The sequence below is a fragment of the Drosophila persimilis genome, unplaced genomic scaffold (genome assembly GCF_003286085.1).
Source record: "Drosophila persimilis strain 14011-0111.01,24,50 unplaced genomic scaffold, DperRS2 tig00000002-arrow-pilon, whole genome shotgun sequence".
NCBI classification, from domain to species: Eukaryota; Metazoa; Arthropoda; class Insecta; order Diptera; family Drosophilidae; genus Drosophila; species Drosophila persimilis.
The window spans coordinates 4,124,600-4,151,902 of NW_020825289.1; the positions used below are offsets into that span (position 1 = coordinate 4,124,600).

Consider the following 27,303-nt stretch of genomic DNA (forward strand, 5'->3'; position numbering starts at 1 on the left):
CCCTCCACATTTGCGTCGCAGCTGAGGCTCGTAAAACTTTTTGACAAAACAATTACGGGGCATGCAGAGACAAACAAACAATGTATAGCCACTCCACTACGGACCTTTCTCTTTAGTTGTGCGAATCCTTAAACGAATATAACCCTCTTTTTCTTGCCTTTGTTTAAAAGAACTTTTTGAAATTTTTGTTTGTTTGCCCAGCGACTTTGTCTGGCGGAAGGTTCCGTTCCTGCTCCTTGGACGGATATTAAAATTGCAAAATTTTTTAATCTTTTTTGAGGGAAACGTTTTACATATTCTATAGATTCTGGCGCACGACATAATGTCCCTATTGGGTGTTCAGCAGCCTCGCAGGGCATCCCAACGCATGGCATCCCAACGCATCCGGGAGCAGGAGCACATAAGGTTGAATTTATGTATGTATTCGGGCATCACAATTCCCCATGCCACTCGCATGGCAATAAAAGGAATATCCTGTATAGGGACGTTTCCTTTCAACCAACACCCAATCGCAGCCAGTTTCAGCTCCATCTCCAGCTCCAGCTCCAGTAGCAGCCCCAGCCAGGAGCTCCGTCTGCTCCTGTTTCTGGCTGGGAAAAGTTTTTTGTCCTTGCCGATGCCAGCAACGTAAAATTTTTATAGACACGTAGGTAAGTGAGGGAACCGAACACCACGTCCTAGTCTGAATGTGTGTGCGTGTGTCCCTGTGTGTGGGAGGATGCTTAAATCCCAGTTTACTACTTTAGGTGTTTACCACACAAAAGGCCAGAAGCGGAAGGCGGGACGCGGGAATCGGGAATCCCATCCCCGAGCAATCGTCGAATTATGCAGAAGAAGTTGAGACCAAGTTGGGACTGAGATTGAGATTGTTTCTGGTGCTGCCGCTTGATGAAAGATTTTTATCATGCAAATAGTTAAGGGGCCGCATGGAGTGGGTGTGGCTGTGGATGTGGCTGTGTGGCATTACTCCTACATTTTATGGGCTCTACTAAATTGGATTTATATCAGCATCTGCTGCCACCCACCCGCTGAGAGCTTTAGGCCAGAGACAGGGCCACAGGGCGACAGAGAGACAAAAGCAAGTGCCAGACAAAAGTTTGTCGCATTTATCACTCGATGGCTTGGGAAATATGTTTTAATCATATTTATAGCGTGGAAAAGTTGCTCAGCCTTGTCCTGGTGGCGGGCGTGACCATGCCCACTTAACTTATTGACATTTGACCTCTGTGAAAGCCCCCGAAAAACGAATGTCTAACGAAGCAAGCCGAAATCGTTGCTGCCCCAATACAAAGGAAGTACGAGAAGAGAGAGAGGGGCTGCCTGACTAGGGGTAATCCTGCGCGTGCTGCGGTGTGCTCGCGGCATTGTCCTGCTCCGAGTCCTGATCCGAGTCCTGCTGCTGGTCCCCCACCACTATCTAATTTATTTTCCTGCTGCGTATTTGCATTCGACTCCTGGTTGTTGTTCATTTAGAGCATCTTCCATCATTTGTTGCTCTCGGCTTTAACAATTTTTTCCCATTGTCGATTCTTTCCCGGGCCATTCCCTCCCGATTTCCTGCCCGTTCGTCCCATCCTCGGGCTGTTGTTGTTTGCCATTGACGATGATGATGGCATTATTATGTGTTGGCCCCCTGTTCGCTTTTCCACCGCTCGCCTTTTTCCTGCCTTTTCCCCCCATTTGGCATTGGCATTACTTCCGCTTCCGCTGGCAGTGGCGGGCCTTGTAAAACTTTTCCTTTTTCGGTTTTCCTTTTGACATTTTTCATTAAAATGAATTTCTTCTCTCGTTTTTTTGGGGGCCCAAGTGAATTATGTGTCACGATGTAGCAGCTTCCTGAAATTAGAATTCTTGATAATTTATGTTTGATTTTATTGAATTTTAATGATTTCGTAAGGTAATAGGATTTGCATTTCATTAATTGAGATTGGGTTTTATAATTTAAATTCATGAAAATCACAATAATGAAATAGCGTGGCTATTGGGTAACAAAGTACCTAATATTTCGCATTATTTACCATAATATTTTTCTTTTATATTCAGTGAAAATATTTAGCGAATTATTTTTAGTGCAACAACAAAATCTGGTTTTGTGGCACAACAGATTTCAATGCGATTTTCTATGAAATTTAAATGAATTTTCTTTGTCAATTTCATTCAATATTTCCCATTTCTCTTGCCAAAAATATTTACAAAATTAATTTGCCAGAACCAACAATTGTTCAACAAAAATAGCTTTGATTTGTTATTTATTTCTGTTGGTTTTGTGTAATTTTTTGGCAATATAACCAAAGGGCAAGTCTCACATGGCGTATGAGCAATTAAGGGATTACATCGACTGACTGCCAATTAATGTGGAAATTATTTATTCAGCTGTGAAATGTTCTGCGGCTCATTATTGGCTTTCGGGGCATTTAAATTGCATTTACATTTCCCGCTGACCGCACAGAATGTTATTTTACGGCTAATTGATCGGAGAAGAGAAAATACTCAGTAGTAGATGGAACTTTGAGAATTTAATGCTTTAAGTTGCGGCTCCCCCGATCTCGGTGTGTGGGGGTGACTGCTCCCCGGTGCCGCTCTGCCCCCCAATCACCGGGGGAAACATGTGCTGACCACTGAACCATCCAGAATTTATGCACTGCACCGGGTGCCCAGTCGGAAGGGGGGAGGCACCGGAAACTAACTGCGCGCTTTTCTGGTTTTCTGGTTTAGGCAAATGGAATATTTAATTAAAACATTCGCAGACAACACCAGACCCAAGCAGCGGGCACCAGGCACCAGGCACCAGGCACCAGTTGGCACCTGCAACCCAGGTGGAGTACTCGCAATTTGCGGTTCAAACGAACATGGGTCTGGGGCGGAGTGTCCATCTGCATTCCGCCCCTTTCGAAAAATTTGTTATTGCATTTATGGATACACGTGTGTATGTGCAGGAACAGGGGCAATAACATTTAAATTTTATGCTGGCTAGGCTTTCAACGCCTTGCAAGCGATGACGACAAGGAGGAGGATGACGATGACGATGACGATGGCGGTGATGGCAATGATGATGATAGCGATGATGTTGCCTAAGACGACTCTTTGGTACAATAAAAATGTGACCATAAAATTATATTGTCCAGGCCGGGGCAGCGGCAGCGGCAGCTTGCCCCTGACTTGAACTCGGACTTGCCACCAATCCAGACAATCCCCTTCTGGCTTAGGCCTTATCGTGTGTGTGTCCGTGTGTGAGTGCTTGTATGTTTATTATGCTAATAATGGTCTGAATGCCAGGCCTTTTACTGCCAGCCCAGCCGCAGCTTCGACATCGACTTGACTCCGAGTGCGGTGTGCCCCCGAAAGTAGGCAGTGGCTGGGGCAGGGGCAGCGGTGAAATCACGGCCAAGTGGCTGCTGAGTCGAGCTCTTTTACTACAGTTTAATAAAGCCGCATCCAAATTTATGGTCATTTAAATGTATATACGCACATATTCTTTTATTATTTATAGCCGAACAGCTGCTTCACAGATTTAGGCTGAAATGCGAATAAATATGAGTGGCTTTCTGAAGTATTTCGAGGGCCCAGAGATGATAATGTGTCAGTTGGCTTAGGTGGGATTTGCTTGGGCGAGAGGGATGAAATCTTCTCCCAAAACATTATTCATATGCCAGGGAAGGAGGACTTTGACAGTAAGAGTTATCGTTCAGTGGAAGACCTCTCCTAAACAAGTTCTGGCAAACATGCAGTAGTTGGTTAACCTATTACAGAATATCGCTGTCTTGCATTCAAAACATGGCAATGTAAACCCAATCAGCGTACTAAATGTGCTTAATTATTCGAACACACAACGCGAGTACTAATGGAGCTCTCTACCATTGCCACTAAGCCAAAGCGTTGTTGAGTCAAGCGTTTGACGTCATTTGTATTAACAGTTAATTTCAATAATGACGCCCACCCGTTCCCCCCCCACATACACACACACACACACACCGACACACGTGATGCCAAGTAGTCGGCATCCTGTTTCTGTAATGAAGTCCTAATGCCTTTGCCGGGCTTTCATGTTGTGGCACAGCCAGCCTGACAGCCGCCCGACAAGTACACGTGTCAACACCGGGGGCGGGGCGGGGAGGTTGTACGGAGCCGCATCGCGGTGTGGGTGGTGTATCACGGGGCGTGGCGCCACAGCCAAACATGTCAAGATTTATGTCTTGGCTCATTAGGAAGCTAATTTGTCATGTGTTCTGCGCTGCATTGAGCGTGTAAGCCGGCGAGACTTTAAATTTTTCAACACTTTAATTGAAAATCTCCCTCGCATTCCACCGCTCACCCATCCGCAGCGGCGGAAAGGGAAACTCTCGCTCAAAGGAAAAGGGCGGGGGTCCCAAATAAGATGCCCAAATTGCCAAACTTTGTTTGCCAGCAATGCAGGGATTAACTGTATTTAACTGCCAGGCAGCAGGAGCTGAAAGAAAAAAGCTGTACTAGAGCCCGCCTCGGGATAGCCGAAAATTCCACATGGCTAATTTATGGGGGGACCACCAAGGCACGCCCTTACCCCTTTCGCTTTCGACAGAAAAGAAGGAAGAAAAGCGAAAGGAAAACGGAGTGGAAATCGGGGTCTTAGCAGTGCATAAATCTTAAACCGCAAGGAATGAAGGGACCGTAAAGCGGATTACTTTTCCGTGCACTGAAACAATTTATTTTATTACGATTTCCCTGGCTCGGGCGTATTTTTTGTTAGTTCATTTCCCCTTCCTGGTTTCCTGGTGTCCCTCCGGGTCGTAGGCGTGTCTGCGTTGACAGTTTTAAAACAAAAGTTGTCTACTTTGCAGTTTGCTTAAATATTCACAGGACTCGTCTCAGTCCGGGAACACTTCCCGACTGCATCCTGACAGTTTCCCCCAGTTGCACGCGGCAGTGGAAAAGTTTACGTGCAACTTTTATTTGCTCAGCTGGAAAAGGGCGTCTAATTGCTTTGGCTGTGCGAATTTCACATCATCGGTAGTCGGTAATAAGCGTGAACCGAGACTGAACTATGGGGCAAATAGATGTGGTTATGGGTCGAAAGAGTTGGCTGAGGAAAAACGGGAGTGAGACACTAATAAATCGAATGTCTGTTCTGCTTAAGCTCGGAATAAAAATAAAACCAGTATGAGTGCTGTCTTACTTTATTTTATACTTATTCTTACGTTCGCAGCATGGTAATTTGTGGACACACAATGGCTGTTGCGGCTTACATTCGCAGCATGGACTTTCGAAAGCAGATCCCGCAGGAGCTAGTGCAGAGAGTAGAGCTCCAAAAAGCACCAGAGTAGGCCAGAAGTACATGGTTAATGACTCGTATCTGCTAAACGCTTCGAAACAGTAAAATACCTTAAAATGCGTGGACAATTTCATTAGCCACATACCCAACTCGGTATACCTGTCCTACGGACAGTCACCGTCTGCTCAACAGTCCAGGCCCTTCCAGAAACTGCAAATGAGATATGATACGTATGATATGCGTTGAGAACAATCGAACAGGGATAGTTTATCCAGTGGATACGCATCTCAAGGTTATCTCGCCTGTGTGTTTGCCTCATGCTGATTGCTTTCTTATGTTTGGCTCCTCCTCCTGCTCCTCCTCTGAGCCCACCAACTGTTGGCATTCGACTTCAGCATTCGGCTCAGGCTAAAGACTTCACGGACCAGACCACGTCAGAATCCTCATGACTTACAACAGGATGGCACGCATGCCACAGGGGTGGGCAACGACGGGGAAGGAATGGATAGGGAAAAACATTGGCAATTGTGATATCTTTTAGCAGAAACGACGTGTCGACAGGCAGACAACGGAGCGATAAGATATGCACCATCTATTCAGTCAAAGCGCCAAAAGAGGGCCAAAATATCAACCTGTCTTTGGGCTTCAGGTGCTTTGGTGCCAAGCTGAGAAAAATTTACGCTAATCTGCTGGCAACACGCCACAGAGTTGCAAGTTCCTTTGGCCAACAATTCATTAGCATTAGCCGACCGGCCGGAGGGGCAGAGACACGGACACGGACATGTGTTGTGACGCTGCGGACAATGCAAATGCGAATGTGAATGCGATGGGATGGCGATGCCACGGCGAGAAGCATTTGAACAAGCGCATAATTGCCAGGGAATTTACGATAATGTTTTAAATTAAAAAGGATGTTCGCCCAGACATCCCGACCATCCTCTCTGTCCCATCCATTCATTTTTGTGTGTGTGTCGAGTGCCACGGAGGAGTGGAGTGGAGTCGAGGCGAGTCGCCTCGCTGGAGTTGGAGTTGAGTTGGCATTAAAACATCTTGACGCAATTTCTGCGATAAGTCGACAGCAACGAGCCAACGAGAGAACCCAAGGCAGAAATAATGGCTGGATTATGTACGAGCCATGTCGCTGTTGTTGCTGTTGCTTCATGGCTCCACGGCTCCTCGGCCCTGGCCATGGTCATGTCTACAGCAAAGATCATGTCGAGAGCGAGCATGGCCGGGATAAATCAAGGCCCAGAGCAGGCCTGGGCTGTGTGAGCTTGTGTGCCCCGGCCTAAAAGGTGTTAAAACTATTTTTGTAAATTTAATGTGCGATAAAAGAAATGAAAATTCAACAGGTTGCAGGAGACGAGAGGCGCGCTGCAGAAAGCCATCTCAGAAACGTGACGAATGCACTGCGAGATGTATCTGCCGTTTAAGCCAATATTTGACCGGCGTCCTGGTGGGAAAGCGTTGACTTTTGGCCCGGCCCGGGATGGTCCGGCCGGAAATGCGAAATGCAAAAAGCGATTTCTGGAGCATTTAATGTCCGTCATTAAATTAGAAGTTAGCCAAAGCAATTTGCTACCTGAAGCTCGGTGGCAGGTGGCGGATGCAGCCGGGCGGCCACCCAGGGCAGGAGCATCGTCGCTGGCCATTAACATTGTGTTGGCCTAATGAGCCAATCGCCATAAATGGCCAAAAACATTGTGCTCCAAAGCAGCTTGTAAAATTAGAAAGCAATTTCAATTGCCCGCTCAAGTATTTGCTCAACATAACATCCGAGGGGCCAGGAGCGCGCCAGGCGCTTGCAGCCACGTTGGGAATGTTAATGCTTATGTTGTCTTAAATGTTGTGGGCCCGGCCGAAAAGCACTTATGCTAATCATGGCCATTAACAGTTGAACTTCGCAACGCAACCAGTTTGTGTGTGTTTGAGTGTGAGTGTGTTTGAAACTGCAAGCAAATCGCTGGCCCTGGAGAGGCATCCATCAAGCTCTGTCTGATCCAGAGCCAGACAGACGAAACACAGACCTGTCGCCCCTGTCGGCTTGTCGCCAAGATCGGTGTGTACGTGGACATGGAGGACAGTTCTATCCGATGCTTCACTTCACGGGGCAGAACCGTTAGTGGCAGTTGATCCAGTTTGTGTGGTGGTGCGACTCCTCCTCCTCCGCTTTCCGCTGCTCCTGCTGCTACCTTGGCATGTTCAATGTTAATTTAAATTAGAAAGCAACGGCTCTTTATTATTATGGCTTAATCGCATTGCATCACCATTAAGCAAGCTTGTTGCTGGTTTTCGCTGTTTTTGTGGCTGGAACAACGATTTACACCGTCATCGGCCTAATGGCATAAGAGGTGTTTGGGAATCAATTAAATTCGAGGACAGGAAGAGCTTGAGACGGCAAATCGTATCAAAGAGGAGGCCTCAGGGAAATTCTCCATTGAAATATGAGGCCCAAACGTTCATCAGATAAACCCAAGCGGATCTGGCCATGTAGCAAGGGCATATACGAGTGTATCCGAGTTTGTATTATATATCAACAGAAAGAGACTCTTCTCCCCTGACGACTTAAGCTGACAGCAGAACCGAACTTGATATTGGTAAATGGGCTTGGCGTAGGGATCCATAGCTTTGTGGCGGCCTAAGCTGGCCAAGGATGTGGGGCTCTAGATAAGGATATTGATTGCAATTTTTCTCCACGCATCTGGCAACGCTGCAACCTGCTGCCTCTTCCTCTGCTCTCATTAAGCCTCATGCCCAAGAGCAGATATTACATTCTAACCAACGCAAAAGCGAAAAAAAAACTTGCACTTCCAGTAGAAGAACTGGCAGAAGATGCACGCAACAAAGCAAGGGGAAAAATGAAATAAAAAACTCGTTGGCCAACCTGGTCGACTCCCGACTCCCCTCGACCGGGCCAGCAGCCCATCCCAGCCCATTCCATTCCATCTCGGCGAATCGGTTGCCCGGCCAGTGCAAAAAGCAAGCTCAACGCGAGCAGAACTCCAGCCCGATCACGGATCGCAGAGCGAGGGAGCCAGCCAGCCAGCCAGCCAGCCAGCCAGCCAGCCAGACTTGGGACTGCGAATGCGAATGGGATCGAGTGCGGTTGAAATCTCAGCTTTCGCGATGTGTAAGAGATACGTTTCGGTGTGGCGTAAAGAAGGCATTAAAATCGCTTGCCAAGCTGACAAAACGGCAATAAATTAAGCCAAAAAACCGCCGCGGGTCGCATAAAAAGCCAAAACCCCAACAAACACAGGGAAAACGAAGAAATTTCGCAGCTTGCAGTTTACACGGTTGCAGTTTTCGAAAGGTAACCGAGGTAGCTGCAACAGCAACAGCACCGGCGGCCAGGAAGACCAGTCTTCTAAGCACTCTTCTGGCCGGTCTTCCTTCTTCTAGCTTCGGTTTCCTTGGGTCGTTGGCTGCCACTGCCATTGCCACAGCCAGTGCCAGTGCCAGTGCCAGTGCGACGGCGACTGCGTGTTGGGAGAATGGGAAACGCGCCGCGACCGATGCCAATGCCGATGCCGACGCCGAGGCCGAGGCCTAGGACTATTATTAGTTTTGCTCACCTGCGGTAATTAAAGCGTGAAAATCACTCTTTAAATTCTCATAAATTCGTGCTCTAAACGCAACATTCCAAGGATCCGAGGGTGCAACTTTGTTTTGTCACTGTGCCTGTGCCAGAGTGCGAGAGTGCGAGTGTATCTGTGTGCGTGCTTGCAACATTTGTAATGCATTTTCAATTATAGACTAGACGCGCGACGCAAACCAACTGGGATTACGCCGACTGCTGAGAGCGGAGTAGGTAAGTGCCTGGGGGGGAGGACTGGGGCCGGGGACGAAGCCCATGTTAATGGCTTGGGGGCGTGGCCGGCAATTGCCTCAGCGACTGTCAATTGATTTTAATTTAAGCCGCGGCGATTCGCCTTAAATTGCCAATTATATTTAGTCACTAGATATACGATAAAAGCCGATCCGAGCCGAGAGCCAAAACGAAATTGAACTAAGCCAACAATTTGGCGAGCGTTTTCCTGTGCGCAGCATTTTTCCTTTTGTGCCTTTTCGTATTGTAAATAAACGGGTAATTGGCGGACAACAGACTACAGACTACGGACAACTGTGATTTAATCGCAGCCCGTCTGAGACGGAGACCAAAAATGCCAACACTTTGGCAATGCCCCAATCCCCAATCCTCAGTCCCCAGCCTCCAGACTATCCCAGCCCCATCCCCATCCCCATCCCCATCCCATACAACACCGATCCGTTCCGTTCCGCTCCGTTCTCCCTTGCACTTGCTCATTAAAAGCGCGCCACACTGACCTCAAAGAGCTTAACTTATTCTCTCTGCCTCTCTCTCCGTCTCTTTTTACGGCCGAACCAGGACCAAAACAGTACAGAAACAAGTGAGAGGGGATTGCCGGCGGGCCGAAGCTTTTGATACCCTTTCAGATCCATCTTTCCCGTGGAAGATATGGTCGATAAAATTATATGATTGTATTGGACTATGAAGGAAATCGCTAAGTAACAGCTGTACTGGGGGTATATATAGTAATCCGATCCTCGCAGCTCCAACCTCTATAATGTGAATATGTATCTTACGTATTGTTATCCATCCCCGCAGATCAAGAATTTATATCCCTGCTTCCGCTTCTGACAGGGCAAGACTCTGCTAAAAGTCATAATACCCTCTGAAAAGGTATCAAAAGAATTAAAATAAATTGCAAAAACAAACGAAATCGAGGTTGAAACAATGGGAGAGTCCGTGTGGAGTGTGTAGGGTGCAGGGTGCAGGGGGCAAGGGGGGGCTGAAACAGCGAAGAGTTAACAACTTAATTGGATTTGCATGTAATTTTACTGTCCAGATTGAAAAAATCGACAGTTGTTGGCAGTTTGTTTGCCGGCCAGCATCGGAGATAAGCGCAAACGAGGGCCCAAAGGATGCCAGGCAGGGGCGAAAAAAGTCGCACACAAAACGCACTCAAAACGCTGGCGAAACGCTTGCAAAACGCAGCCAATTTGGATAAGCCTTTTTTCTTTTATTCATTGACAAATTAAGCAGCTTTCCATACAGTTTGCTTAAGTTAGTTGTAGACCAATCAAGTGGGGGGAGTGGGGGTAGCCGGTGGGCGGCAGTTAACAGGCTTTTCCACCAAGTGGAAATCCAGTCTTGCCGGTTTGTCACCTTTGGTGTCCACTGTGCTACCGAGTAATGCCATTTGGCGTAAATTATGTCTTTGGCGCTTAGCCAAATGGACAGTTTTTGACCAGAAGTGACACTAAAGCCAATGTCCACTGTAGTCTGGCTTGAACAACAGCCTGGTCATACCCAACGCCGGCTCGTATCCACGACCACACGTCAAGCGGCACTCAAAGCTCCTTCGATTTCAATTAACGCTTCGCTTAACATATTCCTGGCCAAATATTTAAGCAACCGATAAGTGTTATTTTCGCGTCTTGGGTTCCCTGATAATTCCCATTTCTGGGCCGCTGACAGGCCATCCAATTTTGTGCTGCAGAAGCTGCCACCATTTGTCGCTGTAAATGCGACTTAAAGTGGATTTTTCGGGCGATTTTCGACTGTCGCTTACCGTGTGGCTTAGCAGGTAAAAACTTCGCGAGGGCTGTTCTCAAAGTTTACCTTACACCTTAAGCGTATTGAGGGGGAAACCTCTAGAAATTGGTAGGTGTAGATTCTCTCTGCCCTTGTCCAGACGGTCCCAAAAATACCTGTGATCTTTCTCAAACTCTCAAATCAACTCTCTCTCTCCTTTAAAGCCTTTTGCTTTGACAGTGACCAAACTTCTTATCGTCGGTGCTCGAAAATTAAACATGTCAGCGCTTTAAGAGAGGCCTGATAAGCCTCGCATCCACTCCCGATTGAGGACAGTCCTGTTGCGTCTCGAGGTCTCCTGGCCCTGTCTCGACTCAGGGGATCAGGGATTACGCAATCGGAGCCTCGCCGCGCCTTATATGGCATGTCCATTGATGTGGTCCATAAATTTGACTGCCTTTTTGATTATTTCTATAAAAATAAATACTCATAAGCAGTTCATAAGTCGCTGGGGCCTTTTGTTTCTGCTTCTAGCTGGCTTTCGGTTGCGGCCCATGTTAGGCCCCGAGTTTTTTTGAGTTGAGTTGAGTCGAGTCGAGTGTGCATGTGCCATAAATTAACGTCAATTGGTGGCAGGGCATATACAGATACAGATAGAGGCTCGGGAGCAGACACAGATACAGACACAGACGCAGATGCGGACGCAGTTGCAGTAGAGGAAAAGTGCAGCCAAGCCAGGCCGGGCAGGCAGGCAGGGCCGCCAGTAAGCGGCGGCGCATGCGCCCATAAATCTCTTTTTTTTGGCTATGGAACGGCGGCGGCGGTCAGCAGAGTTCATGTATTCATTTCTGACAAGCCTACATTCGAGTGGAGAAGTACGTGTATGTGAACGTGTATGCGTGCATTCAAATTGTGAAATTAAAGTGGAAATTGGCAACAGGAAACATAAAGCAGAGAAGCCACAGGCCAGGGGCCAATTTATCGGCATTGTTTCCACATCTCTGGCTCATTTTGATTGAATTCAAATCGCAATTGGCCAAGACAAAGGAATGCTTCGCAGCTCCCAGCCTGCCCGGTGGAATGTCACAGTCATTTCGGGTCTGGCTCTGAGCTCTCTGGCTCTCAGTTGCGAGACGAACAAGTGGACCCATCTGTGTTGGGGACCCTGTAAAATGTTCATCAAATGAACGCTTAAGCGGTCCGGCCCCGTCCAAGTCCCCACTCTCGCGCACAATGCAACATTTAAACAAACAGAGGGATCCACCAGCAGCAGAAAAGAAAAGGAAAGAAAAAAACCCAGAGACCCAACCAACTGCAGCGTTAGCCGTAGAGAACCCAATTTAAGATGTTGTTCTGGAGCCGAGGCTGTCGGTTCTGGTTTTTGTTCATCTGCAATTTTTCACATGCCTCGTCAGATACGTCATTGTCAAGTGCGCAAGCGGCGGGCCTAATGAAAGTAACGACTGGCAAAGGCAACAGCAGCGGCAGCGACAGCGGCTGGGTGCAGTCTTGGGTTCTTAGATCCCTCCATGGTATGCGCCGGACCTGGCGGAGACGCGGTCATGGCGGCCCATGAAGTAGATGACATCCTCAGATCTAACTAGGAACAGGAACGGGCTCGTGGCGCAATCGAATGTGTGGCTTGTGTTGAAGAAGTGCAATGGATTGACGGGCCCTGTTGGCGGGAAGGCAGGACGGGTTGAGCTAACATCATTATGGTAATCGCTGGAGCAAAGGGCAGGCGATCGTGGCACGAACCTGCGAATGGGGACTGGGAATAGCCACCTTGAGCGTGGATACGCATGCTGATCCGCTGCACGAACCGTTTGATGCGAGTGGTTTGGTTATTGAGCACGCCGTGGTACGGCAGCTTCGCGTCGAACAGCCAGCTCATCTAAGGGACGGGACCCAGGTTTCAAGCTTATTCCAGCTACAGGAGCTACAGCCACTTACCTCCTTCATTAAGCGTTCCATGGTAACCTTGCCGGAAAACTGCAGGTTGGGCAGGCGCACAGAAACAAATGTGATGCTCAACTGCTTGGACAGATCCCGATAGTTGCGCTGATCCGGACCCAGCATCAGCGCCTCCAGATTTTTCAGCGACATTCTGGGTCCAGGCATCAGCAGCAGCAGCGTGAGGAGACCACGGCTGCTCTCAGTTTCGAGCGGCAGCTCCAGCCCCATGCACGGAAAACGCTTCCGACCCACCAGCAATCTTTCCGCGAAGCGGAATCGGCCCTGGCCATAGCTGAACTTCCCCACGGAACGGAACTGCTCGTCCAGATGGGCATGGAACTTGATACCGTTGTAGAGCTGCAGGTCGGACGCTGCGATCCCCATCTTTCGCAGCACAGCATTGTGCCTGGACAGGACCTCAATGTTGAAATACTCCCACACACTCTTGTGGAAGCTGCTGGCAATCTCGTCGCCGTCGTAGATGAAGAAGTTGCGGACCAATATGTCTGCGCCTAGCTCGGCGAAGTCCTTCGCAAAGAAGCTCAGTACGTTGCTGGGTGCAATGTAGCCGGTTATCAGTTCGACAGTCACTTGGCGAAAGCGGACCGGCAAAGGGCCCGCTATGAGCTCCGCAACTGAACTTTGCATAAAAAAGTTGCCGTCGATCAGACACAGGTCCTCGGCCAGCATACGCAGGTGGTCCTGGCAGGTGAAGTTGTAGAACGCGACCAGGAACTTTTGCAGCGAAGCCGGCGAGAAGAGAACCACAGGCTGCGCCGGTGATTCCGGTGGCACCGGTCGAAGCAGAGTAAGAAACAAATTATTCGCAAAGACGTCCCGGGCTTGCGGACTGGGCTTGATGACGATGACCGCCTCGGCTCCACCGTAGAAGGCACTCAAGAGCAGGACAATGGTTATGTCTGAATAGGAGGTGATCGGAGGAATCAAGGCAGAGGCAAAGGTAATCAATTTGTGAAAGCTCACCCAACTTCATGTTGAAACTATTTTGGCACCCTTTCATCTTGGAAAATTGATGTGAAATTACTTGAATGAAACATACATATGTACATACGTCAGAATGAGTGCTATAATGTGTGCCAAGACAACAACAAACAATTTAAATCAAGTTGGTTGTGGCCATATGCTAACTGACTAACAGCAAAAACAGAGACGGCCCTATGGAAAAAGAATGCAGGTTTGGCGAGAAAAATACATGTGTCATTTTGTCCTTCCAGTTGAGCTGGGTGTGAGTGTTGGAAAACGTAATGTCATAAACAGTGCCTCGGTTCTTCGACTGACAGCCGGTAGACGTCTGCAAACACACTCTTTCCTTGCTGCCTCTCATGGCTATTACCATAAAACGATTACAAAGCTGTTGAGAAAACAAAGCCTAAATTAAAGCTTAGAAATGTATCCAAAAATCTACAATCTACAAAATAAAAAAAAACAAACCTTCCAACACTTTCTAAATTCGGATTATTTTATACATTTAGGTACATTTACACAAAAGATACCAATTCATAAATACTAAAATTTATCTGCCGGAACAGCTCAACAATTTTTGAAATTTCACTAATAACTTTGCTTATTTTAATACCCGAACAACGAAATCTGTGAAATTTTTGATGCATGTTAATGCCTCCGAGCAACGCTTCCAATGCTTATGCAACAACACATGCCACCAAAGAGGATTATCTATCCCACATGCGATACGCAAAAAAGTGCGGAGGAGAGTTGGAAAGCCGGGCAGGGAAAACTTTTTGGCTTTTGTGGAAAATTTCCGAATTTATATGCAAGTTCATAAACAAAGCACTAAAAAGGATTTAAGTTTGGCAAGCAACAATGGGCCACAATGATGCCATAAGCAATAAACAGCCAAGTTTCGGGGGAAGCCGGAAAATTGTTTTTGCCAAACAGGGGCAGCCAAATCGGTGGCACCAGTCCCTCTGCTGCCTCCGCAAGCCGCAAAGCTGCACACAAAACTATGCCGCACACACTCGACTCCATTCCACTCCACTCCACTCGACTCCAACTCAACTCGATTCGAGTGGAGCCTTGGGGGGAAAGTTGGAAAGTGCCGGGGATTTGTTGCAGCCAAAAAGTTTCACTGTCTGTGTGTGAAATTAATTGTTGGCTGCCTCCGACTCGACTCGACTCGGCTCGACTCGACTCGAATCTATTCTCTGCAGCCATTTTTAAGCCAAAACAAAGCTATCACTTACACGCCGGGCAGGGATTAGTCCAAGGATCCATGGAGACGAGGACGAGCCAGCCGAAATTCAATTAGGCGCCATGACGCGCCACATTTGAAGGGGCAGGATGGTGGAGCGAGGAAGCTTGCTGTGGCAATAAAACACAATGCAGATAATTTGGCGCTTTTTCAATTCTTTCTTGGAAGCCAAAGGCGCTGTAATTTGCCACATAAGTCACAGAGTCAACAAAAGTCGCTGGAACGGAGAAGGAGGAGGCAGAAGACGACCGGGTACAAGCCAAACTCGAATTCCAAGTCCAAGTCCAGACGGCCAAAACCAACAACTCAATCCTTCCTCTTTTCGCCAGCCAAGACCACATCAGACACTGACACTGACCTCTTTGCTCTCTGCCCCCTCCCTCGTAGCATTCGTACCGCATGAAGGGGGATAGAGGCGTGGCTGCTGCATGTGCCACACCCCAGTGGAAGACCCAGAACACGCAAGGCACTCCGATCTACTCTCCACTTCACTTTCAGCTGCTAGTCGTCGCATTCGACTAACAAGATTAAAGTTGAAATTGTAAATTGCTTCTTAGTCTAATTACGATATGTTGTTACTGTTGCTGATCACCGTGATCATCAAGAAGCAGCCACGGACGCATGGAGCGGGAGATCGAGAGCTCCATTCTTCACCCTCCTCTGGGGGGCCGGGACCTAATCGACCATCTTCTTCTGGCTGCTCTGGCTGCTCTGGCCGCTAGCTGTTGGTCGTTGGTTGGGGCTGCTGTTGTTACCCGTTCATTTTCGTACTTTAATTACAAAGAACTAAACGGAGTACAAGACTCCGTGGAGGCAATTACCCCCGCCGACAAGTCGCGGTGCAAGAAGCTCACATCTGTGGCAGTTTGCTTTATTAAAAAATTCTAATCATTTCTGCAGATTTACATGGAGATAAGGAATTTCGATTGTTGGAATGCCCTGCTCATATAGGGATGGGAAATGGCGGCGTATCATGAAGGGAGCCTCAGCATGGCATCGGTCGAGCAAAGTGAAAGGCGGGAGAGTCGCTAAGGTAATCCAGGAATAAAGGAAATATCCAGAGATATGGGAACATTTTGTCAAGCGATTCAGAGAAGCCTTCTGCCCTCTCTCACTCGGGGGCTACGGCATTTGCATGTAAATCTCTGAATTGTGTGCCGCCACATTTCTCAAATGTCAAACGGGGCTTTCTGCACTTTTCACATTCAAGTTATGAGTCTCTGCCACCGAACCGAACCCTAATCGAGCCCATACAACGGTAATTGCACTCGCAGATAAATATCACTGTTAGAAGCCCACACGACGACGGACTCTATGGCTGTCTCTGGACTCGGAATCGGCCTCGGACTCGGTCTCGGAGTCTGTGGCAACATTGAAGTTGTTTGCTTAGTTGCAAGAGGAGAACACACATACAAAAAAGTGGTCAGTGGCCGAATGGAAATGGTAAGACGAGTCCCAGATAGACTGGTCGCCAAGTCTCTCTCTCTCTGTCTCTGTCTCTCTCACTCTCACTCTATCTATATATCTGCACTTCCTTTCCTCTGCCTAGCTGGGTTGGCGAAAGCCAGAGCAGTGGAGGAAGCAGCCAAGGCAAAGATGCTTTATTAATTTTAACCGTTTGCTGCGTGCCAGGCAGCCTTCTCCGCTTCTCCCATCCCATCCAAACCCATCCCATCCCATCACTACCCATCGATGGGGAAGGAGGACTTCGTTGCCAGGGGTACCGTACCGAGAACCGACTGTTGTCGTGAGACAAGTTTATTTGGCTCAGTGCCGTGTTGACGTTTAATAAATTTACGAATTGTGGCCGTGCGCGGCATGTGGCCAAGACATTGGCATTGGCCATGGGATGGCGATTGGCATTGGGATTGGGATTGGACGATGGGAGGATGGGAATGCCGCATTGGCAGTTAGACAAAGTACGTGCTCCTTGCAACTGCAACAGCCACTGAGACAGCAGCCCCAGTACCAGCCGCAGCTCCCCGGCAGCTCTTGTGGCTTACAGTGGCTTCATCAATCTTGGCCAGAGACCCAGCACCAGTGCTTGCCGGGCATCCAGTTGCTGGCGTTTTTAATGTGGCACATCAATCCCGGCATTAAGAGCAACAGCGAAATCCAAATCCTGCCGTCCGGTTAGAACTTTTAATTTCTCTTAAATAGAGACATACTCAGCCCACTCAAGTGACAGAAAGAAAGGGGGCGGCGGAGGAGCAGCATTCTGCTGTAATTAAAATCTTGAGTTCACTAAAAAAGGCGACGTCGTTTCGCTTTTAAGAGTCCTTCGAGTGCTTCCAATGCTGAAGCTGTAAGAGAGGAGCTGCAACAATCAAAAGATAAACTGCCGCCGCCAGTGGAGTCGCAGTGGCAGAGGTAGTGACGGTGGTGGGGGCAGGGACTCCAAGCACCAAGCAACGTGCAACGAGCACCGAGCACTGAGCTCTGAGGCCAGCTATGGAGTCGCCACTGCTCCGTCCTGTTCCGTTCCTCCTGCTGTTGCATTCATTGAAGTCCATTTAGACTGCAATTAAAAAACTCACAACTTATACGCGGGTTGCAGATAAAGGTACGGCAAAAGGCTTCAAGTTCACTTAGCTTTGGCATAAATGTGAGGCTTCCAGCTAAGGAATGCTCCAGCCGAACCCAGCTATCTATCTCTGCGTCCATGTATCTGCCCCTCTGCCAGTATCGCCAGTGAGTATCTGAATGCGTCTCTGGCTTTGTGTGTGTGTGCATTGGGTGTACTAAGTATCTTGGCAACCTGTTCCTGAACTTCAGATACTTCGTCTGTCAGTGCGGCTAAGGAAAAAAAGTGAATTAAGTGAATAAGAAAAACATGTTTGAGAAAAATTGTGCGAATGCTTTAAATAATTAAGTAGGTGGACAGACAGAGACCGAGAAAGAGACGGAGACAAAACGAAACAGAGGCACTCGTGGAAAGTACAGACAATGTCATGGGCTAAGCTTTGACATAGCTCTGGGGGTTAGGCATACGATACGTAATTCCTGCTAATGAGAAGTCCACGAAAGAAGTTCACTCGCAGAGAGAATCTTGCATATGTAAGTAATGTTAATGAGAAGCGAGTAGCTTGAAATGGCCAGGAAGCCCAACAATTTGGACTAGAATGTATAGGAGAAGAAGTAGATTGTTTTGAGGGAATTCCAAATGAGTAGATAGTCTTAAGGAACTAGCCTTGGTCTCCTATCTATAAAGTAAGCACCACCGATATTTAGATCAAATATACTTGTATTCGCCTTCCTGTTTCTGCTTGAGTTTTCTTCTCAGTCCCATTCTCTCCCATTGTTCTTCTCTGAGAAGCGCATCGGGAATTCGACGTGAACTTCCCACACATTTAGCATAACACATGCGGCTCAATCGATCACTGACTGACGATCTGTATCTGTTCCATCTGGCTGGCCCCTGACGCCTCTCCCCCGCCGAACACTCAACACGTTCTGCGGTTCACAGCGGACTCGGACTCGAAGAAGACAAATGGCAGAAGCTTCTGTGGCTGACAAGAATCTTTGAGGCAGCTCGGCACATCCTGTCCCAGGCCCCGCTTGGGCCAGTTCGCAGCCAGTTCTTAGCTCTCAGTTCTCAGTTCAATCCTCTCGCCTCTCGCCTCTCTCCACTCTCTACTCTCCACTCAAATTCCAATAAACCAAAAATTGTGCAAAGAGAAAAGTATTTTTATTTAACAGCTTATGGGGGGAAAAGTTTCTGGCTTCATAAGGTCGTTTGTCGCACATGTTTACTTGCACTTGCAGTGGCCATAAATTAGATTGAAAACGGAATCAGAACCGAGTGCGGTCCCTGTTCCTGGCCCTGTCCTGGCCCTGGCTCTGGCTCTGGACCTCTATCGAAACCGACAACAAATCAATTTTTGTGCCATTGCAGCAGAAAATGCCACCCCTCACATGTTTTGGGCGAACGGGGACTCCTTCATAGTTTTCAATTTTCCCATCATTGACGAACAGGCAAAAGGCGAGCTCGATTTGGCATCCCAACCCGAACAGCTGGACATAGACGAGGTCGAGGACGAGGACACGGACATGTGCATGGACACAATCTGTGCGGCATTTCTGTGGGGTTTACGATGGGAGCCTGGGGAGACGGTTGGAACTGTTTAGATGGCCAGTAAAAATGCCATTTCCGCTTGTTGCCGTAAAAACTTTTGCCAAAAGTATTCCGCTCGTAAAATTGCGCCTGACACATGCGAACAAAGTGTTGACTCCTGTGAGAGGAGGGTCGACAGCTAGGTCTGAGAGTACATCCTAGCTTCGAACTCCGGCAATCGTTATTACTGTTTAATAGAAGACGGCTTTTATGACGGGTTGGATGGGAGCATTTGCCCTGAACGTTTTTCACACATTCATTAATTTACTGTGCCAGCGGGGGAGGGCACTGAACTGAATGGAGCTGGGAGCTGGGCTGGAAATAAAAGCCATCGGCCATCGGAATAAAAGTCGCCAATCTGCAGGGGCAATTTCAATTTCAAATTCGTCAGACTGTCGCAAATTCCACCCTCTCTAGTCACCCCATAAAGGAATAAGGTACAGGGCTATCCAGAGGAGAGCCAAAGGAGAACGAAAGAAAAAATCATTCAAATCCATTGGGGTAAGGGCACCTTTAGCTTCGGCTCGAGGGTAAGTCCGCCCGGCAGGCTTCACCTTCATCAGCCAGCGCCTGTGCCGCTAAGTATGTTCGTCTTCTATTCATAGCCGGGGCCCTGCTCCAAGGATATATCCACACGTAATTGGGCAACGGTGCGTAACGCATGCACATTTATAAGAATTGCAAATAACTTTAAGCAAAGTTGTCAAGCGTCTCCCTCACACCAGTGCTCCGCAGTCCGCGGAACTGTTCCCTGGCCACAAGATATCCGGGTCCTGGTCTCGGGCCCCTTCCGCTCTTCAGGTTGGCCGTGTGCGGTTTTCTGGGGGCTGGGGCAGCCGCAAGGACGACACTTGCCGAGGACACTAGCCATCGTAAATGGCCAAGTCTCTGGGGTGGCATAAATGTCGTCCTTCAGGCTCTGTCCTTCTTTCACTCTCGCTTCTGCTTCTCCCCCACTGACTGGCACTTTCCCTGGCTGGTCTCGGTCTCAGTTTCGGTATCGGGGCTTAAGTGGCTGCATTACGAGTATTGCCGGCTCTTTACTAACACTAAAACTGATTGATTTTAATTTCCATTCATTTACATTCATTGCGATCTTTTTATTGATGGATTGCCCATTGATGGCCATTTTAATTGATGCCAAGGCTAATTTTGACGAAGGAAATGAAATGGATCGCCCTTTTAGGGTTTGAGTTGGATATTATGGGAGGTGCTTTTAAATTATAAAATATTTGTATATCCTGGGATTTCTTCACCCCTCTAGCTAGGAAGCTGAAATGTTGTAGTCCTCTGGGGACCTCTGTAAGGAAGTAAGGAACTCTGTTTATATTTAAATACTTATTTTATTGTTTTATAGTTTAGTTTACAAGGCTAATTTTATCGTGATGTTATATGTATATCCCACCTTGAAGATGTTTCTGCATTTTCTTGCACTGGGAGAATGAAATTTCAAAAAGTTTCTTGAAAAATGCAGCCTCTTAGAAGCTCCCGCTGGGGCCGTGCGTTGATTGCCAATTAGTCAGTCAATGAGTTTGTCCGGGTAAACAGTCTCACACATCATATCGTATACATATATGTCTGAATGTACAAGTACGTAGATTCCCGCGTATATGTTAGAAATACGGGAAGCGGAATTTTGTGTGCACAGTAAAATTTAAGCAAATTATTATTTGATCAATAAAAACATATTCTTTATTAAAATTAAAGAAAATAATTAATATTTATAATGTTGTGTTTATTTATTAATTCAGATCCAAGTATAAATTGGGGAAGTCGTTTACTTGTTAACTCAGTTGATTCATCGCGTCGTGGTCGTGTCTCTTCGAAATGTATTTCTCCCACTTCTGCAATGGAAGCGCAACAATCTTTACCACTTGATAATTACTTGTCAGTTCGGGTGGATTTTTTTTTGCACTGGGATGCAGTATCCCACAGAACAGTAATGCAGCCTTCTCTGCGGTAATTATTCTGCAAGATTACGGTTTACAGGTAAAGACTTAAAGACTTGTACTTTTTTGTTAAAATTTTAACAAAAATGAACAAGTTGAGTTTCATGATATCTAATGGAAGGGTGCTTACATATTCACAGAGGCTGTGAACACTCTGCATTTTTATACCCGATACTCAAAATGAGTATTGGGGTATATTAGATTTGTGGTAAAAGTGTATGTGTGTAACGTCCAGAAGGAATCGTTTCCGACCCGATAAAGTATATATATTCTTGATCAGCATCAATAGCCGAGTCGATTGAGCCATGTCTGTCTGTCTGTCCGTCCGTCTGTCCGTCTGTCCGTCTGTCCGTCCGTCCGTCTGTCCGTCCCCTTCAGCGCCTAATGCTCAAAGACTATAAGAGCTAGAGCAACGATGTTTTGGATCCAGACTTCTGTGATCTGTCACTACTCCAAAAATATTTCAAAACTTTGCCCCGCCCACTTCCGCCCCCACAAAGGGCGAAAATCTGTGGCATCCACAATTTCGACGATACGAGAAAACTAAAAACGCAGAATCGTAGAAGATGACTAAATCTTCTAGAGTGCAAAATCTGAACCAGATCGTATAATTATTACAGCCAGAATCACGAAAACAATTTCACTCTTTCTCACTCTGTCTCACTCTAACACACAGGTTTCATAGTCGGTTTTGCCAATTGCAAAATATGAGTTCAAGGATCTCAGAACCCATAAGAGCTAGAGCAACCAAATTTGGTATCCACACTCTTGTGATATCGGACCTTGACCGTTTTGTGTCAAAATTTCGCCACACCCCCTTCCGCCCCCGCAAAGGACGAAAATCTGAGGCAACCACAAATCTCAGAGACTATTAAGGCTAGAGTAACCAAATTTGGTACACACACTCCTTTAAGATGTCACTATAAAACGTATATCTCAGAATTTCGTGTCGTTTAATATTAGAGGCGTCTGCCGGAGGAGAGCCATACTGACTTAGTATCGGGTATAACTGTAGAGTTGCGGTGTCCGCAGCAACTCACAACGTTCCCCCTCGTTTCTATTGCAAATTAACCGTTTCCGCAGTAACTCTCGAAGAAGCACGGGAACACAGTGCAAATGGCAGTGATTCTAAAAAAAAAATCTAAAATATATGTAGATATTTTATTATATTTTTAAATGGCATAAATAATATTTTAAATAAATATTTGATTTAATGCATAGTTCGACAAGATTACCATTTGTATCAGCTCTCCCATTTTTAGCCATTCAATATTTCTGTTAGTAATTCATACACATTTAATTGACTTAATGGGTTGTTGCTCCCTTGCCCCAAGGACTCCCCAATGCAATGGTCGGATCAGCTCTGATTGCTTTCGATAACGAACTGAATAATTCGTTTGGCAATTCCCGCCACCAATCAAAACAACAAATCCGAGCAACCAAAATAAAAAGCGAAGAGAAAGCGTCGGAGAAATCTCTTGCGGCTCTCTTTTGCAGAGCAGAAGAGCGATTTTCGCAGTGCGCCTGTGCGTATGCAACACGGTTCGAAGCCGGCTATGGGGCAAACCAAAACAATGTGCCACATCCACACGCACCCACTTGTCGCGGGTGGAGATGGCACTTGTTTGACGCCAGACTTGGCGTCACCACCAAGCAGCGTGCAGCGTGTCCTTGCCAGACAGCCGGGCTCCGAACGGAGTCCGTAGTTCAGTTGCGGTTTACAAGCGCGCCACTACACAACGTGCAGGCGGAGTATAGCTATCCTTATCCCAGACATCCTTTGGCACGCGCTTCCCTCGTGTTCCGTTTGATCTACGCGTACCGTCTGCACCGTTTCCGTTTCCGCTTGGATTGATTCTTGAGTTCGCCTTTGTGTGATGACTGACAGTCCATGAACTCTGGGCCTGAGAAGGGATTGAGAACGGTGGTGTCCTAATGAATATTCACGTGTCCTCCGCCAGGAGTGTGAGCGCGAGTGCCAGTGCCAGTGCGAGACTGTCGCGTGTGCTTACCCCCGCATCCGTGCGTAATTGAATAACGAAGGTGAAAATTGAAAATTGAAATGTTAACAAATTGAATTTGCACTGCTCGACTCTTTGTCCGTATAGTCTTTCTGTGAATTAAATTTCTGTTCGGTTCGTTTCGGTTCAGCGCGTAAATTGCTTAACGAGCCAGTGAAAGTCCATCCAGAAGTCCAACAAAAAGTACGTGCCACAACAAATTTTCTAATTGGATTAGAAGTCAACAAACTCGCAGCCAAGACCAAGACCAAGACCAAGCCCAAGACAAGGGCTTCCCGTTGCCGAGTCGGGTAAGCGTAATGAACTTCAAGTTCAGCTCCAAGTCCAGGTCCAAGTGGGTCTCAACTGACAATCAAGTGGCCATGTTAGTCCAACAATGGACCGATGGGCGTCTAATTGTTACGGGGTGGAGACGGAGGCGGAGGTGCTGCTTCTGCTTCAATGAAGGTCATGGTAATGAGTCAGGAAGGTGTCATGTGATATGAATGCCTAATTTGGCCTGCTTCCTGCTTGGCTTTGAAATCAGAATCCAGCCAAGGATACTGAGAGTACAATAGGATAATTGACGGGGTTCTGACTTGCGTAAAAGGCGTTGAATGGGAATTAATGTTGGAAACAATAAAACTGGCAGGAGTCGGAAATTAAGTTTAGCTAAGGGTTAGACTTTGGCAACAGCACGGAGTGGTTGAAAATTCGTTTTGTTGAGTAAGGGCTACTGGAATGGGGACTTCAGAATTCTTTGGAAAGTTTTCTATGTCCATAAAAATTTCTTTAAATTTTCAGCTTTTCCATTCTTTAAAATTCTGTGATAAATAGTAGTGTTTAAATAGTAATACAGCTCTAAAAGCTGTCTACAACTCACTTTCTTTGACACTGTGAAATTCCATCACGACAACAAATTAAACATAAAACAAATTAAATATAGTATCCCGTAATTACCTCCTTTATTAGCATTTATAATCACCTGGCTTATCTGTGCCAGAGTTCCTCCTAGATCTGGACGAGCCCCCAGCCGGTCCCCAGACAATGGCCCCAGGCGGCTCTCGGTATTCCCACTTCTATCGTTACCACTTACCAAACTACAACTACAACTATCCGTTGGAACTACAATTTATTTTAATTTGGCCACTCTGCTTGGCAACTTTTCAACCGAATGGCGGGGCAGGGGAGGGCTATGGCACGCCCACACTCGGCCGATAAGCCCTGGAATTATGCAAATGCAAGACGTACTCGTGTACTCGTGGAAAAATGATAGAAGAGAATAGATTAGAGAAGAGAAGAGGTCTCTTGAAGCTTATCACCCCGAGGCGTCACCTAATAATGAATACTAATTCGCTCATTAGGGTGGCGATGACATTGTCGGGAAAACATTATTTCCACTTAGCTGGAGGAGGGGTGTGGGCTTGCTACCTGCTTGAAGCAAAAGTTGGGCATGCCACACACATGAATTATTAAAGTTAATTAAGTGAATGTGACACTGTCGGTTAGAGGAATGAATCCGAAAAACCTCGAGCTGCTACGCCTTCACCTCTCCACACACACTCGTATTATATGAGACTTTACGAGGTTCCTCTGCTGCTGCTGGCAGGAGATAATTAAGAATTTAATTATTTACACGTCCCCGCCCCTCGCAGACACACACAGCACTGTTTATTAACTAAGATACACACACTCACAGATACGGACACATATTAATACTTATGCAAACTGAAGGCTTTCCGCTTGATTTGATGGCAGAGACAGGAAGTGAGTGGGGGTGGAGGGTGGCATTCAATATTCATAATTCTTCATGAAAGCTCTACCCAGGGTGAGGGGGAGTGTTTGTACTTCTTCCGGGGGTTCTGCATAGGGCTTGGGGTGAAGTTTTCAATGGCTTTGCACTGCACTTTTCATTGTGTTCCGAAATGTGCCCCGGGGCTCACGGCTTATTTGTTTGCCTGTTTGTCCGTGTCAACGTCTCCTAATTGAGGGTGTTGAATCGAACCAGTCCCCAGTCCCCAGTCCAGAGTCCTCTCTCCAGTGCCATTCATTGTGTGCTTTATACGCATTGCCATTTAATTACGTACACATTTACTTTATCCCACACCCCCAAGACCATGTCCCCTTTGAGTGTTGTGCACACATCCAGAGATCACAGTTTTTGTGCTGAATTTTCCATCTGGTGGCATCATCGAATGTGCAACAGCCGCGGACAACGGACAATGACGCCTTTCACTTTCGCTTACTGACAAACAAAAAACACACGAGTCTATAGACAAGATACAAAAAAAATGTTGGCTAATTACCTGGGCCTGTCAACAAGTTGTTTGACAAATGGGCAAACAATATGGCAAGAAATGTTGATTTAATAGCTGTCATTGCATTTCGCTTAATTCCAACTAATTTCCACCCCAAAACTAGGCAACAGAAAATAAATATCTGAAGAATTCAAGCTACTAAAGGAAATGCAACCTTTCCTAATCTGATCCCAGCCGTCTGTCTATATGAACATCTGGTGCTGTTTTGACCTATGAAACAGCATCCCTAAGCCAAATCTCTCAAAAATCTGGCTGCTCAGCATGGAATATTGTATCATGCAGGATCTAAGGAAATAAGTCAAATAAGTCTTTCTACTTCTTAATGGAGCTTTCTGATTGGCATGAATTGGGCATTTCCGTGGAAATGTCAAGAGAGACCACAAAATTAATGGAAAATAAAATCACATTTCGATATATTTAGTTTTGTCCCGGTATTATTTTCTAAACTGATTGAAACTCAGCTAATTTAACCAATTGGCATTTAATTTCAATAACTATAATCTGAAACCCCATTTAAATGAGCCAAAGTTGGGTTTTCCGTATTTTTTGGTATTTTTATAGTCATGTTTTCCTTTATGAATCCTTCCTTAATGTTATGATGATTCATGATAAAAGTTTTTCGCTGATGTCCTGTAATAAACCTTCTTGGTTGTTTGTCAAGAAAATATGAAGTGATTTATGGGAGAATGTCAGGTGAAAAAGTAAAATAAAACATGGAAAAATCGTATTTCGCGATCCGTACGTTCCCATTCGGTACTTAATTAAATTAACAAAAAAACCAATAGAGATAATTAATTGTTTAAATACTCGATACGCAAATTACTTGCTTTAGAATACTTTGATGTTACGCCGCTTTTTCCATTTTACTGGGTTAGGCAAAAATCATTATGAAATCTAAAAATTTGATAAAACATAGACATGTACTAAGCATAGACCTTATAAAACTCTATCGAATCTACTAAAAAACTTGGGAAAATGGTTGCTTTCTATCTTTTGTGTATGCATAATATACAACCTATTCAGCATTTTATTTAATTTCATTACCTTAAGGAGTCGATTCGCGGGATAGTTGAGGGATTAAATGACTAGATTCGATAGTGTATTTTTTGAACAAATTGTACATATTTTAAGTGTTAAACTGTTTGAATAGCTGTTGAAGTTTTAAATAAAACGAGGGGGAACGTTTGTGAGTTGCTGCGCAGCTCTGCGTTTATACCCGATACTTAGTCAGTCTGGCTCTCCTCCGGCAGACGCCTCTAATATTGAACGACACTACAAAGAGTGCGTGCGAGAGAGACAGAAAATCAGTCTGAGCGTGACGTCGGGCGCTGCGTAGCCCCTGCAAATTGATTTGTTCCTTTTGGCTATAAAAATTATCCGCTTTGATCCAGATTCAGCAACCGGATAGATGGTCATTATCCTCAGTATCCTCAATATTGTGACGTGTGGGGCGAAATTTTGAGATATACGTTTTATAGTAAGATCTAACAGCAGTGCGGATACCAAATTTGGTTACTCTAGCCTTAATAGTCTCTGAGATTTGTGAATATCCCCAGATTTTCGTCCTTTGCGGGGGCGAAATTTTGAAATAAACTCGATATATTAGGAGTGTGGATACCAAATTTGGTTGCTCTAGCTTTTATAGTCTCTGAGATCTAGGCGCTAATATTTTACTCTATGCCAAGCCGGCTATGCTACGTGTGTGTTAGAGAGAGACAGGGCGAGAAAAAATGAAATTGTTTTCTTGATGCTGGCTATAATAATAATACGATCAAATTTATATTCTGCAGTCTAAAAGATATGGTAATTTTCTACGAATCTGCGCTTTTAGTTTTTTCATATCGTCGAAATTGTGGATGCCACCGATTTTCTACCTTTGTGGGGGCGGAAGTGGGAGGGGCGAAGTTTTGAAATATTCATGTAGCAGTGAC

General features: G+C 46.3%; 2 protein-coding genes and 1 long non-coding RNA gene across 4 annotated transcripts in view; 1 reads left to right on the forward strand and 2 right to left on the reverse strand.

Annotated features, from left to right (window-relative positions):
- Window positions 1-4,661: 4,661 nt before the first annotated feature.
- Window positions 4,662-5,288, reverse strand: LOC113565183. 2 transcript variants are annotated; one of them, XR_003408507.1, is made up of 2 exons: window positions 5,175-5,288; window positions 4,662-5,059 (listed from the first exon to the last, which is right to left on the reverse strand). It is a non-coding gene; the product is annotated as an uncharacterized LOC113565183 (long non-coding RNA). The 2 variants fall into 2 exon arrangements; XR_003408506.1 differs by having other exon boundaries at window positions 5,153-5,288.
- Window positions 5,289-12,164: 6,876 nt separating this feature from the next.
- Window positions 12,165-13,782, reverse strand: LOC6591010. The gene is made up of 4 exons (XM_002015539.2): window positions 13,746-13,782; window positions 12,759-13,681; window positions 12,564-12,699; window positions 12,165-12,480 (listed from the first exon to the last, which is right to left on the reverse strand). Exons 1-4 carry the CDS (start codon window positions 13,780-13,782, stop codon window positions 12,323-12,325), a joined length of 1,254 nt encoding a protein of 417 aa, XP_002015575.2. The 3' UTR covers window positions 12,165-12,322.
- An 8,990-nt stretch (window positions 13,783-22,772) lies between these two features.
- LOC6591012 (protein espinas) overlaps window positions 22,773-27,303 on the forward strand; it is a 30,276-nt gene continuing 25,745 nt past the window's right edge. The window contains exon 1 of the mRNA XM_026987041.1: window positions 22,773-23,365. The gene's annotated coding sequence lies outside the window, so the exon portion shown is untranslated. The remainder of the gene's footprint in view (window positions 23,366-27,303) is intronic.